The following is a 14,039-nucleotide window of genomic DNA, read 5'->3' on the forward strand; positions in this document are numbered from 1 at the left end:
AGGATCCTGGAGGACTTTGAGTGGTAAGATGGAGATATTATGTGTGTGGCTGATATTAGCTCACTATACACTATAATAGACCATGTAAAGGGGGTGGAGGCAGTCAAATATTTTCTAACTGAACTCACGAACATCCCAAAAGAACAAATTGATTTTATTGAAGGTGCTATTTTTTATATCCTCACTCATAACTACTTCTCATATGATTCAGAATTTTATCTGCAGAGGGTGGGGACAGCCATGGGGACGAGGTTCGCTCCGGGGTTCGCTAATTTATATATGGCCTACTGGGAGAAATTTATTCTAGGGGGCCCGGGGGGCCCCGGAGCGGACCTCGTCCTGTGGAGGAGATTTATTGATGATACGTTTTTTATATGGAGGGGGGGTGAAGAGAGACTACAAACCTTTCTGAAGTGGCTAAATATTGAAAATGATTACAATTTGAAATTCATAAGTGAATTCAGTAGAACTGAGATACATTTTTTGGACTTGACTATTTTTATACAAGATGGGGGGATTAAAACGAAGACGTTTTTTTAAAAAGGTAGACACAAATAGTTATATATATTTGGATAGTTGCCATATGTTGAAATGGCTGACAAATATTCCGAAACATCAATTTGTACGGTTAAGACGTAATTGCACGGAGATATCTGATTATAATGAGCAAGCAATGCTGTTGAAAGAAAGGTTTGTAGAAAAGAAGTATGACAAAGGGATTCTAGAACAAACCATAGCTGAGGTGGGGAGGGAAAAGCGAGAACATTTGATGAAATTGAGGAATAGAGATGAGGTGGTCTTGCCCCCTAGTATAAAAATGCAATACAGCCATCAGACAAAGGATGTACGAAAAATTGTGGAGAAATACTGGGAGATTCTGCAAAGGGACAAAACTCTAAATGGCATATTGCCAGAAAGACCAAAATTTATTTTCAGCAGGGCTAATAATTTGAGAAATATGATTGCCCCCACTGTGAATGAGCAGAGAGGATTAAAGAATAAAAAGAGACAGTGTTCCTTTAAAAGGTGCGGTTTCTGTGTCCCCTGCAGGAACACCAAACACTGTGCACCAGTAACTTGTTTTAGATCTATGGTGACTGAGGAACAATTTGATATATATGGGGAATTGAATTGCAATAGTACAGGTGTCATCTATATTATTGAATGTGGATGCAAAAAACAGTATGTGGGGAGGACAAAAAGAAAACTGTTGTCTCGGATAGGGGAGCATGTAAATAATATAAAAAATGGGAACGAAAAAATGCCACTAAGCAAACATTTTATGGAGTTTCATAATAAGAGCCTACAGACTTTTAAATTCTACGCTATCCAGGTTGTGGAGAAGGATTGGAGAGGAGGTGACTTTATAGGCAAGATGTCGCGTAAAGAGACTGAATGGATCTATACATTAAATAGTTTCATCCCGCAAGGCTTAAATTCTGATGTGGAGATCTTCGCTTTTCAATGAAAGCGTTATATGTAACTATGGCAACCGAACAAACTCACGGAGACTGGAAGGTGGAGCAACAGAATATAAATGCGGATCTCAGCCAATGAGGTTATGCCCTGATGAAGGTAGGCGGTACCTACCGAAACGCGTAGGCAATTGGCTGATACGTGGTGACGTCACCTCCGGACTTCCTCTTGCTTGAACTAGGAAGTAACATCCCACTCTCTGGAAACCAGCGGCAACTAAGATCTGAGGGTCACCGGCCGGGTCCCGAGCTGTTTGCGGACTATCCTAGCTTGGAAAGTTCAAGAGTGGGGGTATCTACATCACCTTCTAAGACACGTGAGTGTGTCGGTAATACGACAGAACGTTTTTGTTATACAGCGAGAGCCAAATAATGAACTGTATATGGCTATTTAGCCACGGAGTTCTTTTGATAGAAAATTCGGGATGAATTATACATAACTGATCAGTTATTGCATGCAATTGTGGAACCTAATTGACAAAGTGGACTATACTGGCCAGTGAAGTGGCGTCTGATTGTGGCATTTGGACGATATCCCTAGGCTGGAAGTTTGCTTGAAAATCTGGCAAAGTGCTTGTAGCTACGAAGAGGAGTTTGTTTAAATAGAGATTTCAAGAAGAGTATTTTAGCAATATTTTTATATAGGCAGTTGATCAGTTATACCGTTGGTGGGTTATCTGGATACAATCTGAGACAGTATGGTGACACTGTGAAGAAAAATATTGTATTGAATACAGATGAGTATTGCACTATATATATTTTATTTGATCTTAGACATTTTAATAAAGAGAAATTTATTCTTGCAGAATTAATTTGCATAGGCGCAAGAGTTATTTTGATATTGTTCTAAAAGTGTAAGGTGGTGGTTTTCCTTATTAAATTCTGTGCTGCCAACCGATATTGCATAAATAAGCGCCACAACAATATTTTTACATTTTTTAATCCCTACCATAGTCATATGTCTATGTTTGTATTATATGGTGTTAGGGGGAAGTTAATTAACCATTTCAGCCCATGGGTATTTTTCACCTTAAGGACGAGAGGAATTTTCCCATTTCAGCGCGCCTCCTTTTCATTCCCCAATAACTTTATCACTACTTATCACAAAGAAATTATCTATACCTTGTTTTTTCCACCACCAATTAGGCTTTCTTTGGGTGGTACACTATGTTAAGAATTATTTTATTCTATTCTATTTTATTCTAAATGCATTTTAACAGGAATAATTAAGAAAAAAAATGGGAAAAAAAATCATTATTTCTCAGTTTTCGGCCATTATAGTTTTAAAATACCACATGCTACTGTAAAATCCACACATTTTATTTGACAATTTGCCCAGGTTATTGCAACGTTAAAATGATATGTATATAATGTATGGTGACAATATTTTATTTGGAAATAAAGGTACATTTTTTTCAGTTTTACATTCATCGCAAATTTTTGGCCCATACATTTATAATAATATGCCCTCTTCACATTAATTTGTTTTTTTTTTATTCCCTAAAGTCAGTAGGTGTAATTTTACTACTTGGCCACAAGATGTCCCCGCTGAGCAAAATCATATGTAGCCTACAAGTACGCTACATAGAAAATAATGTGTTGCTACACTGTAACTGGAGCTCCTGATGAGCCACAAGGGAGTGACGAAACTAGTCGGGCGGAGATTGGACGTACCAGGTAGTTGCTGACGGTGGTACACGCGGATCAAGACAGAACTCAGAATAGCCCGGCCTGGCTAACGGGGGAGAGCCCGTGGATAAAACTCTATGTTTGCTGACATCTGATAATATGTGAGTGGAATATTTTAATAAAGTCTAAGTGTTTTTAACGGATTTACGCTATGGGAGGCTTTTAATTTGAGGTGCATGGACAACTGGAATATATACAGTGGCAGTGAAACCAGGACCTGAAGTGCTGAGGCATCCTGGGATAGAGCGCTATTTGACCAGTCTCACAGTGGTCATACTGTATCCGGTGAGTGCGTTTCCTGTTGGGTGTTTTTGGTGGTGGAATGCTGAAAACGTCACTGGAGGACTTGCATACTGTGGAACGTACTTGTGTATTAATCTGGACTGTACTTGTGTAATAACAGATTGACAAGTGAATAGCTTTAGGATGTGCGCTGGAATTTAGATATATAGTTATGTAAAGTATTTGCTATCCTTAGTTGAGAGCGCACTCCACTCATTATTGTATATGGTTAGAAACACCTGAGCGCTTTGAACCATTATTTGGTATAAGGAGATATAAATGACCTGCTTGCGAAACTTATAGATACTTCCATCCCACCTTCCGGGGGTCCGTTTTTTGTCTCAATATCAAACGCCGTTACCGCCGTGTACCCGATCGAGCCCTCACAATAAACATTTTCCAGCATTTTTGGCTGAAATTCGATCTGAAGATCGACCGGGCAGCCATGTTACGACACAGATTCTCTTTTAATTTGATAAAATTATCGAATCATATGGTCGATAGGCCCACAATATAGTGTAATCTGGATATACAGTGAAATGCATCTTTGTCTGGCTGTCTCATATTATTGTAATAGCAGCAAATTGAGTTTTCCAATCACACATAGGTCTCGACACATTCCTTCTTTATTTTATACTTTTTACCGCTCCTGCTTTGATATCTATCTATCTATCTATCTATCTATCTATCTATCTATCTATCTATCTATCTATCTATCTATCTATCTATCTATCTATATTTTTTCAATGTTGACATCATGTCTATCAATTACATTGATTTCTGCCATCACACCTGGACCAGAAGCAAGCGGTATGCCTTGCCTTTGGTACTGTACTATTTTAGAGAAATTGCAAAACGCATAAAAAAAAAAGCAATAGAATTCATTCATTTTTTTTTTTTCAAACTGAAGACACTTTTTTTTGTTTTATAGTTTTGCCAATTTTTTTTTTAATCTCTTTACAACAAATGTTATTATACTGTATAATTGAATATATAGCCTAGCAAGTCCCATATGATCTATAAAAAACAATTCATACTGTAGATTTACTACGCCGACTCCGTTTATAATGTGTTCAATGCCCCCAAAAGCCTGAAAAGTGCAGTCTAGTCATACAGAGATGTAATGGTGCTCACCAATCATACCAATTCTATACAGTGAATATCAGTGTTGTTTGCAAATTTTCAACAAGGTTGCTTTTTGCATCAAAAATACAATTTTTGCGAAAATATTCATGAAAATACATATTTTCCCAATATGGTCAAATACACACACACACACACACACACACACACACACACCACACCACACCACATGCGCACACACACACACACACACACACACCACACCACATGCGCACACACACACACACACACACACACACACACACACACACACACACTACACACACGCGCACACACACTACACACCACACGCGCACACACACACACACACACACACACCACACCACACCACATGCGCACACACACACACACACACACACACACACCACACCACATGCGCACACACACACACACACACACACACACACACACACACACACACACACTACACACACGCGCACACACACTACACACCACACGCGCACACACACACACACACACACACACACACACACACACACACACACACACACACACACACACACACACACACACACACACACACACACACACACACTACACTACACACACACTACACTACACACACACTACACTACACACACACACACACACCACACCACACCACATGCGCACACACACACACACACACACACACGCGCACACACACTACACACCACACGCGCACACACACACACACACACACACACACACACTACACTACACACACACACACACACACCACACGCGCACACCAGACACACACACGCGCACACCAGACACACACACACACACACAGCACACCACACGCGCACACCAAACACACACACACACACACACACACACACACACGTCTAAGTGCTACACATGCATGGATAATGTAGACATCCACATATACAATGGATTCCATACCTTATTCTTACTAGCTGCACTCTCTTTCTTCTTAGGGTCAGCCACAGATGCAATTGTTGCAAAGTACTGGATGACACGTTTGGTGTTCACAGTCTTCCCGGCACCAGATTCTCCGCTGTGGATAGGAGAGTTGTGTCACAGCATAGATAAGCATTTTGCCTTTACACCAAAGAACATGACCAGCAAAGCTATCATGCCAGAGTGCAGTGACCAGGGACTGGAGAGAGACTGCTTAAAGTATACCTGACCCGAGGCAAAGCTACCCAAATCATGCGGGATTTACCTACCTCTGTGTGTTGTCTGTTCCTCTCCTCATTCCTCCCTCCCCCTCCCCCCCGGCCCACCCCGTCTCAGTGATCACTCCTTGAAAAATGTCACTTCCGGCTTAAATCAAATTTTCAGACAGGAAGAGGCAGGCTTGCTGTGATGTTCCCTCCTATCACCCTCCACTCCTTCCTCTTCCCTGCCCTCACCCTCCCATTACCTCCTTTTCTGCACCACTCCATTCACTCCCCTTAAAGGGAATCTGAAGTGAGAAGGATAGGGAGGCTGACATATTTATTTCCTTTTAAGCAATACCAGTTGCCTGGCTGTCCTGCTGATCCTCTGTCTCGAATACGTTTAGCCATAGACCCAGAACAAGCATACAGCAGATCAGGTGTTTCTGACATTAGTGTTAGATCTGACAAGATTAGCTGCATGCTTGTTTCTGCTGTGATTCAGACACTACTGCAGCCAAATAGATCAACAGGGCTGCCAGGCAACTGGTGAAATAAATATGGCAGCCTCCATATACTTCTTATTTCAGGTTTCCTTTAACTACTTGAAGACCGCCTCACGCCAATGGGTGTGACAGCGGCGGCAGCCCCAGGACCGCCTAACACCAATTGGCGTCAAGTCCTGGGGCTGCAGTTTCCCAGAGAGCGGCTGTGCGCATGCGCGATCGTTCCCTGCCATTGCGGCTAGCAGGCTGCTTGTAAACGTAAGGGGAAAGAATTTCCCTTTGTTTACATGCGTACGGGGGCCGCAGCGCTGTACGAGATTGGCGATCCCCGGCCTCTGATTGGCCGGGGAGCCCTGTCCTCTCATAGGCTGATGCCTATGAGAGGCAGGAAAAACATTCAAGGCGTCCTCACTGCCTACCAAGCACTGCCCGGCCACTAACCCTGCCTGAAGCCTACGGAGGAGCCTGGCGCCGGCTGACCTACCCGGGAGGCAACATACAAGAAGGGCCATGTGGCTGATTACACCTAGGGCTGGCTGAACACGTGTGCACACGTTTCCCCACAGACACCAGAGGGACTCTGACCACTTTCTTGGGCATATGAACTGATTGCAGTAAGGGATGCCATCCATCTATGCAATACTCTTTCCTATGGCAGCTGGACAAACGACAGCGATGAATTGGTCTACTGAGTGGTGAGAGCCTCAGTGAGGCAGCCTGTTTATACTAACTGCATGTGCCTATGCACTAAACACTGCGGACCTTTGTTGAAGCTTCTCTTCTGCTGTGATTTTTATGTGCTATCGGGGAGAGCTAGCTTTGGGACTTTACTTGCGCGTATATATCGCTTTCTCTAGCAACCAGTGCCTATTGCTAAGCAGATGTGTGGTGGGATCCCAGGTGTGCTTGGTGAGAGAAGTCTGCTGTAAGTGTGAGCCCAGCCGGCTGCGCTATTAACATCTGCAGTGAGTGATTTTATGGTTTTAAAGTGGCACTTAGTGTCTATACAGTGTTGTCTACATTTTTGAATAAAGTCTTTCTATTTTTGAATTTGAAGCAGGGTCTGTCTCCCAATGTTTTTCTAGTATTCACTTCTTACAGTCCCATGCTCCCACTCTGTGGTTTTGCATAATGACTACACCTGTTGAGTTCCAGGAACTAACTTTCTTTCTATTTGCCTATGAGAGGCAGAGAACATAACGGATCGCCGTCCTGCTCAATTGTACAGGAAGAGGGGAGGAGGGAAGGAGAGGGACAGCGGCAATGAGAGCCTCTATGAGGCTGAAGAAAAAAAAAAAAAAACAGTGACAGCGGCGATCGGACGCGTCCGGCAGCATGTCCCCTTAGGGACAAAAATAGGAGGCGAGTCCGATCGCCATATTCCTTACCTGGGCTGTGCAGGAGGCTGAAAAGCTCGCACAGCCCAGTAGTGAAAAAACATGCCTGGTCTTTAGGGGGGTTTAAAACTACAGTCATCAAGTGGTTAAAGGATTCCCGAAGTGACATGTGACATGGTGAGATAGACATGGGTATGTACAGTGCCTAGCACACAAATAACTATGCTGTGTTCCTTTTTTTATTTCTTTTCCTGAAAGAGTTAAATATCAGGTATGTAAGTGGCTGACTCAGTCCTGACTCAGACAAGAGGTGACTACAGTGTGATCCTCACTGATAAGAAATCCCCCCTTTAATCTCTTTCTTGATCTCAGAAGCCATTTTCTGCTAGGAAAGTGTATTATAGTTGGAGTTTCTTATCAGTGAGGGTCACACTGTAGTCCCTTCCTGTCTGAGTCAGGACTTAGTCAGCCACTTTCATACCTGATATTGAACTCTTTCAGCCATAGAAAGTAAAAAAGGAACACAGCATAGTTATTTGTGAGCTAGGCACTGTACATACACATGTCTATCTCATCATGTCACATCGGGTATCCTTTAAGGGGACATCACGGCAAGCCCGCCTCTTTCTATGTGATAATTTGACATTTGGCTAAAGTCGCATTTTTTAAGGTGTATTATGGGGACCGGGTGGGAGGGACAAGGAGAGGATGAGACAATGCAGAGGTATGTGGATCCAGCAGGAACTTACCTCTGAGCTTAGCTTGGTTAGCCTTGTCTCAAGTCAGGGATCCTTCAATGCTTTGAGCTCCCAGGGCAACTTTCTTGTGCTGGTTTCCCAAGCGATAGTTCACCCCCAATAGCCGTATCTTTCCCTTGCACAAAAAGCAGCCTTCTGTTCCATGTGCAGCAGCCTCCTGGTCACGTACACCCACAATGCACATCATCACACATAACTCATAAGGGGTCAGCGTGGCATGATAGGCTGTCCCAGTACTTTCACCTCTGCACCTTATCAGTAAAATACCTTCACAGCGTTCAGCAAGTAAAGAAGCACTCAAAATACATTTGCCAAATGTTCTATTCTTAAATATTTTTTATCATACCTCCCAACTTTTTGAGATAACAAAGAAGGACACTTAAGCCACACCCCTGATCACGCCCCCGACACACCCTTAGCGACGCATACCATAAATATTTCATAAGACAAATATGTTGTTTTATCATTCAAATCACACTGGTCCTCTCTATCATTTGTTTTCCTTCATTTTAACATTTAAAAATAAAAAATGTATCAATTTAAATTATGGGAATAAAGTTTAGAGTCAATTAAACAAATTTTTTTCAGAGAAAAATGCATACATTTACACAGATCTATACATCAGTCCTGAAAGAGGGACAAATGAGGAAGACAGAGGAATTGGGCTCCCAAAGAGGGACTGTCCTTCCAAAAGAAGGACAGTTGGGAGTTATGTTTTATCTACTCCATAGCAAAAAGCAATCAAATTAACAATGGAATTATTCAAAAATAGACATACGTGATGAGGATAGACTGGTTCTCCCGATCTAGAAGAGAAGAAAATATCACAACCTTATTATTATACTTCTCAATTTATAGTGGAACTTTGGTTTGCGAGCATTATTCAATCCGAAAATATGATTGTAATCCAAAGCACTCATATATCAAAGCAAAATGTCCCCATAAGAATTACTGTAAAGTCAAGTGTTTCATTCCACAATTCAAAAACAGTTATAGAACAATATTTAATACAAAGGACTGTACTGTATAAAATAAAGATGTAAACAAGGCTTTCACTATAAATGACAGAATCATTGCTATCTGTTGGCTCACACCAACCTTGTTTTGTGTGGCTTTAAACAGAAACCGTAACCAAGAATTGAACTTCATCCCAACCAGTAGCTGATACCTCCTTTCCCATGAGAAATCCGTTCCTTTTCTCAAACGGATCATCAGGGGGCGCTGTATGGCTGATATTATGCTGAAACCCCTCCCACAGTGTGATGTCAGCGCCTCACAGCACTGAGGTACTGATATCACACTGTGGGAGCCTTGTTGCATTGTGGGAAATAGCTGTTTACAACTGCCAAAAAAGCAAGCAGCATCTCCTTCCAGTGACATCACCTGCCAGTGGTAAAAATGTCACCATATAATAAATGTCAGAATATATAGAAGGGAGAGGAAAGATTTTACAATGAGCAAACACTGACTAAATAATTTATACATAATTATTGTAAAAAATAAGGACTTTTTTATTACATTATTTTCACTGGAGTTCCTCTTTAACAAGGAACTTATCCAATGACAGTTGCTTTTGCCTGCTTTTGAGGATTTCATGGAAATGTCAATTTATACAGTCCCTACACTCAGATTAAATACAATCCTGCAGTATCAAAGGGGGAAGAACCATTGACTCAGTTGGAATGATGTGACACGTGGAAATGTTTTTTGCTTGTATATCAAGATGTTGCTTATATATTAAGTCAAAATTTCACAACATTTTTTTCTTGTATTTCAAAGCGCTCTCAAACCAAGTTACTCTCAGTCCAAGGTTTTACTGTATTCATAAAGAGCCATAACATGAGATCACACAGAGCTATATAATGAATAGCAGAGGGTGCAACATGCAAACATACACATGTATTCAGGGCCGGTTTAAGCAACAATGGGGCCCCAGGGCAAAATAAACCTGCCCCCCCCAACAGATACCCCGGAACAAAAATCGGCATTAGGGGACCTTTTTTGCAGCTGGTATAATCAGGGTGTCAAGCCCCAATCGGTCGAAGCTCCACATTCTGGCTACCCCAGCCTGCATGGGGGACAAGGGCTTAAAAAGTTTCAGGAGGGGGGACGCCACATAATTAAAAAAAAAAAAAAATCCCACACTCTTAACATTAAAAAAAATTGGGAAAATAGGAAAAAATGCCAGAGATCTTCATACAGCCATATTGCGGCTGTATCGTGATCCCTGGCCAAAGCGATGCGGCTGTGTATGGACCCCCTGGAAACCCCGTCAGGAAATGTATTGCTCTTTCTTTTGATGCATGTAAAATTACACTACCGTTAGGTTTGCTACTAAAAGTGACATTTACCGCATTTAAAAGTATACTTTTTTCCTTTAAATATTTAAAATCGATTTTCTCAAAAACTATAAGGTCTTTTTCCTCTTATTCCCAATGATCTCCTTAAGACATCCTTCAAATTTAGGGTTTCTATCATTTAAGGTGGATTTGCTATTAACCGTTAAAGTCGGCGGGTTTTTTAATGTGTATTTTTTTTCCTTTGAAACCTTAAAATCGATTTCTCAAAAACTATAAGGTCTTTTTTGAAAAAAAAAATGTTTCCTCTTGTAGCCACTGGGGGCCCCTACAAGCTCTATAGCTACGTTTAGCCTTAGACCTTGTTTAATTCAGACACTACTAGATGCATGAAAGATCAGCAGATCACATGACTTCCATGTTTGCCATAGAAATTCAGATATGTGAAGGCTTTTTTAGAACTGGCTATGGTGGCTGCTGCTAGTCAACTGGCAAGGGAATGTGGGCATCTGCTTAAAGGACACCTAAAGTGAGAGGGATATGGAGGCTGACATATTTATTTCCTTTTCATCAAAAGTTGTCTGGCCCCCTGCTGACCTTCCATGCATCAGTAATGTCTCAATCACACCTGATTTAACCACGTGTCAAATCCAGTCAAACTCCTCTCAAATATCTGATCTGCATGCTTGTTCAGGGTCTATGGCTAAAAGTATTAGAGGCAGAGGATCAGCAGAAAATAAATATGGCAGCCTCCACATCCTTCAGTAACAATGTGCATAAGCAGCACGCTCCCAGCTATGGGAGCACGATCACGAGAGGCACCCACTCATGTGCAGGAGCTGCTGACCCGGCGGGTTGGCTATCATTATGGAGGGGCCAGCTGTGCAATGGAGGAGAGTGGAAGTGCAGGGAGATCACACGGACTTCCAGGGGTAGGAAGAAGCCCCAGGTAAGAAAAGCATTATAATATGTAACTGTCACTTCAAATGTCCTTTAATAACAATTTTGGCTGAAGGGAATTGCCTGGCCTCAGATACGATCCATGTTGGTTCATGCTGCTGTAATGATGTAGCGTAATGATGTCGTTACATAGCTCCTCCCCCCAGACTCCAATGTAAGGGTTTTAATGTATTAGCATACTGTATATACAGCAAATAAACTACACTATATACTTGAGTATAAGCAGAGTTTTGGGGAGCAAAACAGTGGCCCAAAAGTGAGGGTCTCTGCTTACTTGAGTCATACTTCTATGTCTGGGTTCACCGGCATGTGCCCCCCCCCCCCCCCCCAACCACCATCTCCGCCGGAGCAGTATTGGCATATGATGATGGTTTCATCCCAGTGTCCACTAGCATCTGCCCCCCCCCCCCCCTCACAGCTGGAGCAGTATTTGCAATTACACCGCCCCGAGTGTCTCCCCCCAGAATCTGTAGAGTCCTGCACAGTGGAGCATTTACTCAATACTTCCTGCTGCCAGGATTAATCTTCAGCTTATCTACCGCAGTGATGCCCTGCAGTGGCGCGCATAATGCGAGACGCCACTAGTGGGCATCATAGAAATGAGATTGCTATAGAGAAGCTGAAGATGCATCCTGGCGGCGGGAACCAGAGCCCCGGGATAGTGATCAGAAAGATCTAGGAGGTCCTCAGTAGGTGATGCATCTCCTACCCTCGGCTCGGGACAAATATTTTCCTGTTTGGGGGGGGGGTAGGTAAAAGTTGGGGGCCTATACGCGAGTTGGCTTAATATATATATTTTTAATTTTTTTTACCATAACTTCACATTCTGATTTAACATCGGTACATTTAAATTAATATTTTTTTTCATACTAATATTCATTGTCTGGGGCTTTACCCGTCCATATAAATGATAATTTATGTATTTTAAGATCACAACCTCACAATGATTTCAGGTAAAACATCTAACATTTTGGTTACTATCCTAAAGGTGCCCATGCACTTGGCAACCATCAGATAGATCCCTCTCAGATCAAATCTGATCGGAGAGGGATCAAATCCTTCCATACACTAGGCATAGATTGTGTTAATTATGAAATCTATTGAAAATCTTTCGAACCACAGGGACGTCGATCTGCCACCGTTCCCCACCGATTGATAACTTTTGCCGGTGCGAACGACCTATTAGATTGATTTTCAGCTGAAATAGATCAATCAAACCAGCAGGTTGAAGCATCAATTTCTAGCAGATAAGATGAGAGTGATTGAATCTGTCAGGAATAGACCAAAAAAATTGATGTGTGTGGCCACCTTAAAGAGAACCGAGGTGGGTTCTAAGAACGCTATCAGCACACAGAGGCTGGATCTGCATATCCTGCCCAGCCTCTGTTGCTATACAGTTCCCCCCCAGGCTCCTTCTGCGCTCTGCTTGCCCCCCATAAATCATCAGCTGAGCTAGCGACACTCAGCGTGTCGCAGCCGGCTGTTTAACTTTGTAAGTGTTAGTCTCGCCGCTCCCCCGCCTCCTCCATAGCTCCGGTCCCCGCCCGCGTCCCTTCCCTGCCTGCTGATTGGAGGGAAGGGACATGGGCGGGGACCGAAGACTGACACAAAGGTAAACAACCGGCTACTTGTCGCTAGCTCGGCTGATGATTTAGCAGAGCGCAGGGGGAGCCTAGGGGGGAACTGTATAGCAACAGAGGCAGGGCAGGATATGCAGACCTAGCCTCTGTGTGCTGATAGCGTTCTTAGAACCACCTCGGGTTCTCTTTAAGAGAAAGGGAATAAACGTATATTCATAACAATGAACTTGGATGGAGATTCCGGGTTCTATACAACTCTGAGAAACTCACCATTTCACACAATTCTAGTTTCTCGTATTAGGAAAAAATGATGTGAGACAAAGCTTTCTCCGCCCTCCCAAAAGCTTTCTCCGCCCTCCTCACTACTTACCAGTCAGCATGAACTGATAGGCATTGTCAGAGATGGAAAAGATGTGGGGTGGAGCCTCCTGACGCTTCTTGCCACGGTAGGCATTTACCACCTCTGGGTTGTACACTGGCAGCCACTTGTAGGGGTTCACAGTGACACAGAACAAGCCAGAGTAGGTCTGCAATAAAATAGATTAGATACATTTAGACATTTGCTAAAAACATTTTTCTCTGGAAATCATAAATGGACTGCAAAGCTGATTAAACATGTTCAGCTTCTCTGATAGACAGTCAAAAAGTGTATAATTATTCAAAAAGTGCCAAAACTGTTGCTCCAAAACCTAAGAAGGACCCATTAACAATTAAAGTGCACCAACACTTTTGCACAGCACACAATGAAAAGTCTTTATTCAACCTATGTTTGTTGAATAAATTTGCTGCTCTGCATTCTGTGTTTGTTTAGCCAAATCAAAGTGTTTAGTTCTTATCAGCAGTTGTGAATAGACTGTGGGAGCAAGGCAGCTCTATACACATAGT

The 14,039-nt window shown here is 42.5% G+C and overlaps 1 protein-coding gene across 1 annotated transcript in view; it reads right to left on the reverse strand.

Moving 5' to 3' along the window:
- Nucleotides 1-13,687, reverse strand: part of LOC137541037 (myosin-3) — a gene marked incomplete at its 5' end in the record, with an annotated part of 96,806 nt that extends 83,119 nt beyond the window's left edge. The window contains 3 exons of the mRNA XM_068262180.1: nt 5,499-5,613; nt 9,096-9,123; nt 13,525-13,687. Of these exons, the coding sequence (XP_068118281.1) occupies nt 5,499-5,613; nt 9,096-9,123; nt 13,525-13,687 (306 nt within the window). The remainder of the gene's footprint in view (nt 1-5,498; nt 5,614-9,095; nt 9,124-13,524) is intronic.
- Between the last annotated feature and the right edge of the window lie 352 nt (nt 13,688-14,039).

Source organism: Hyperolius riggenbachi, chromosome 12, assembly GCF_040937935.1.
Source record: "Hyperolius riggenbachi isolate aHypRig1 chromosome 12, aHypRig1.pri, whole genome shotgun sequence".
In the NCBI taxonomy this organism is placed as follows: domain Eukaryota; kingdom Metazoa; phylum Chordata; class Amphibia; order Anura; family Hyperoliidae; genus Hyperolius; species Hyperolius riggenbachi.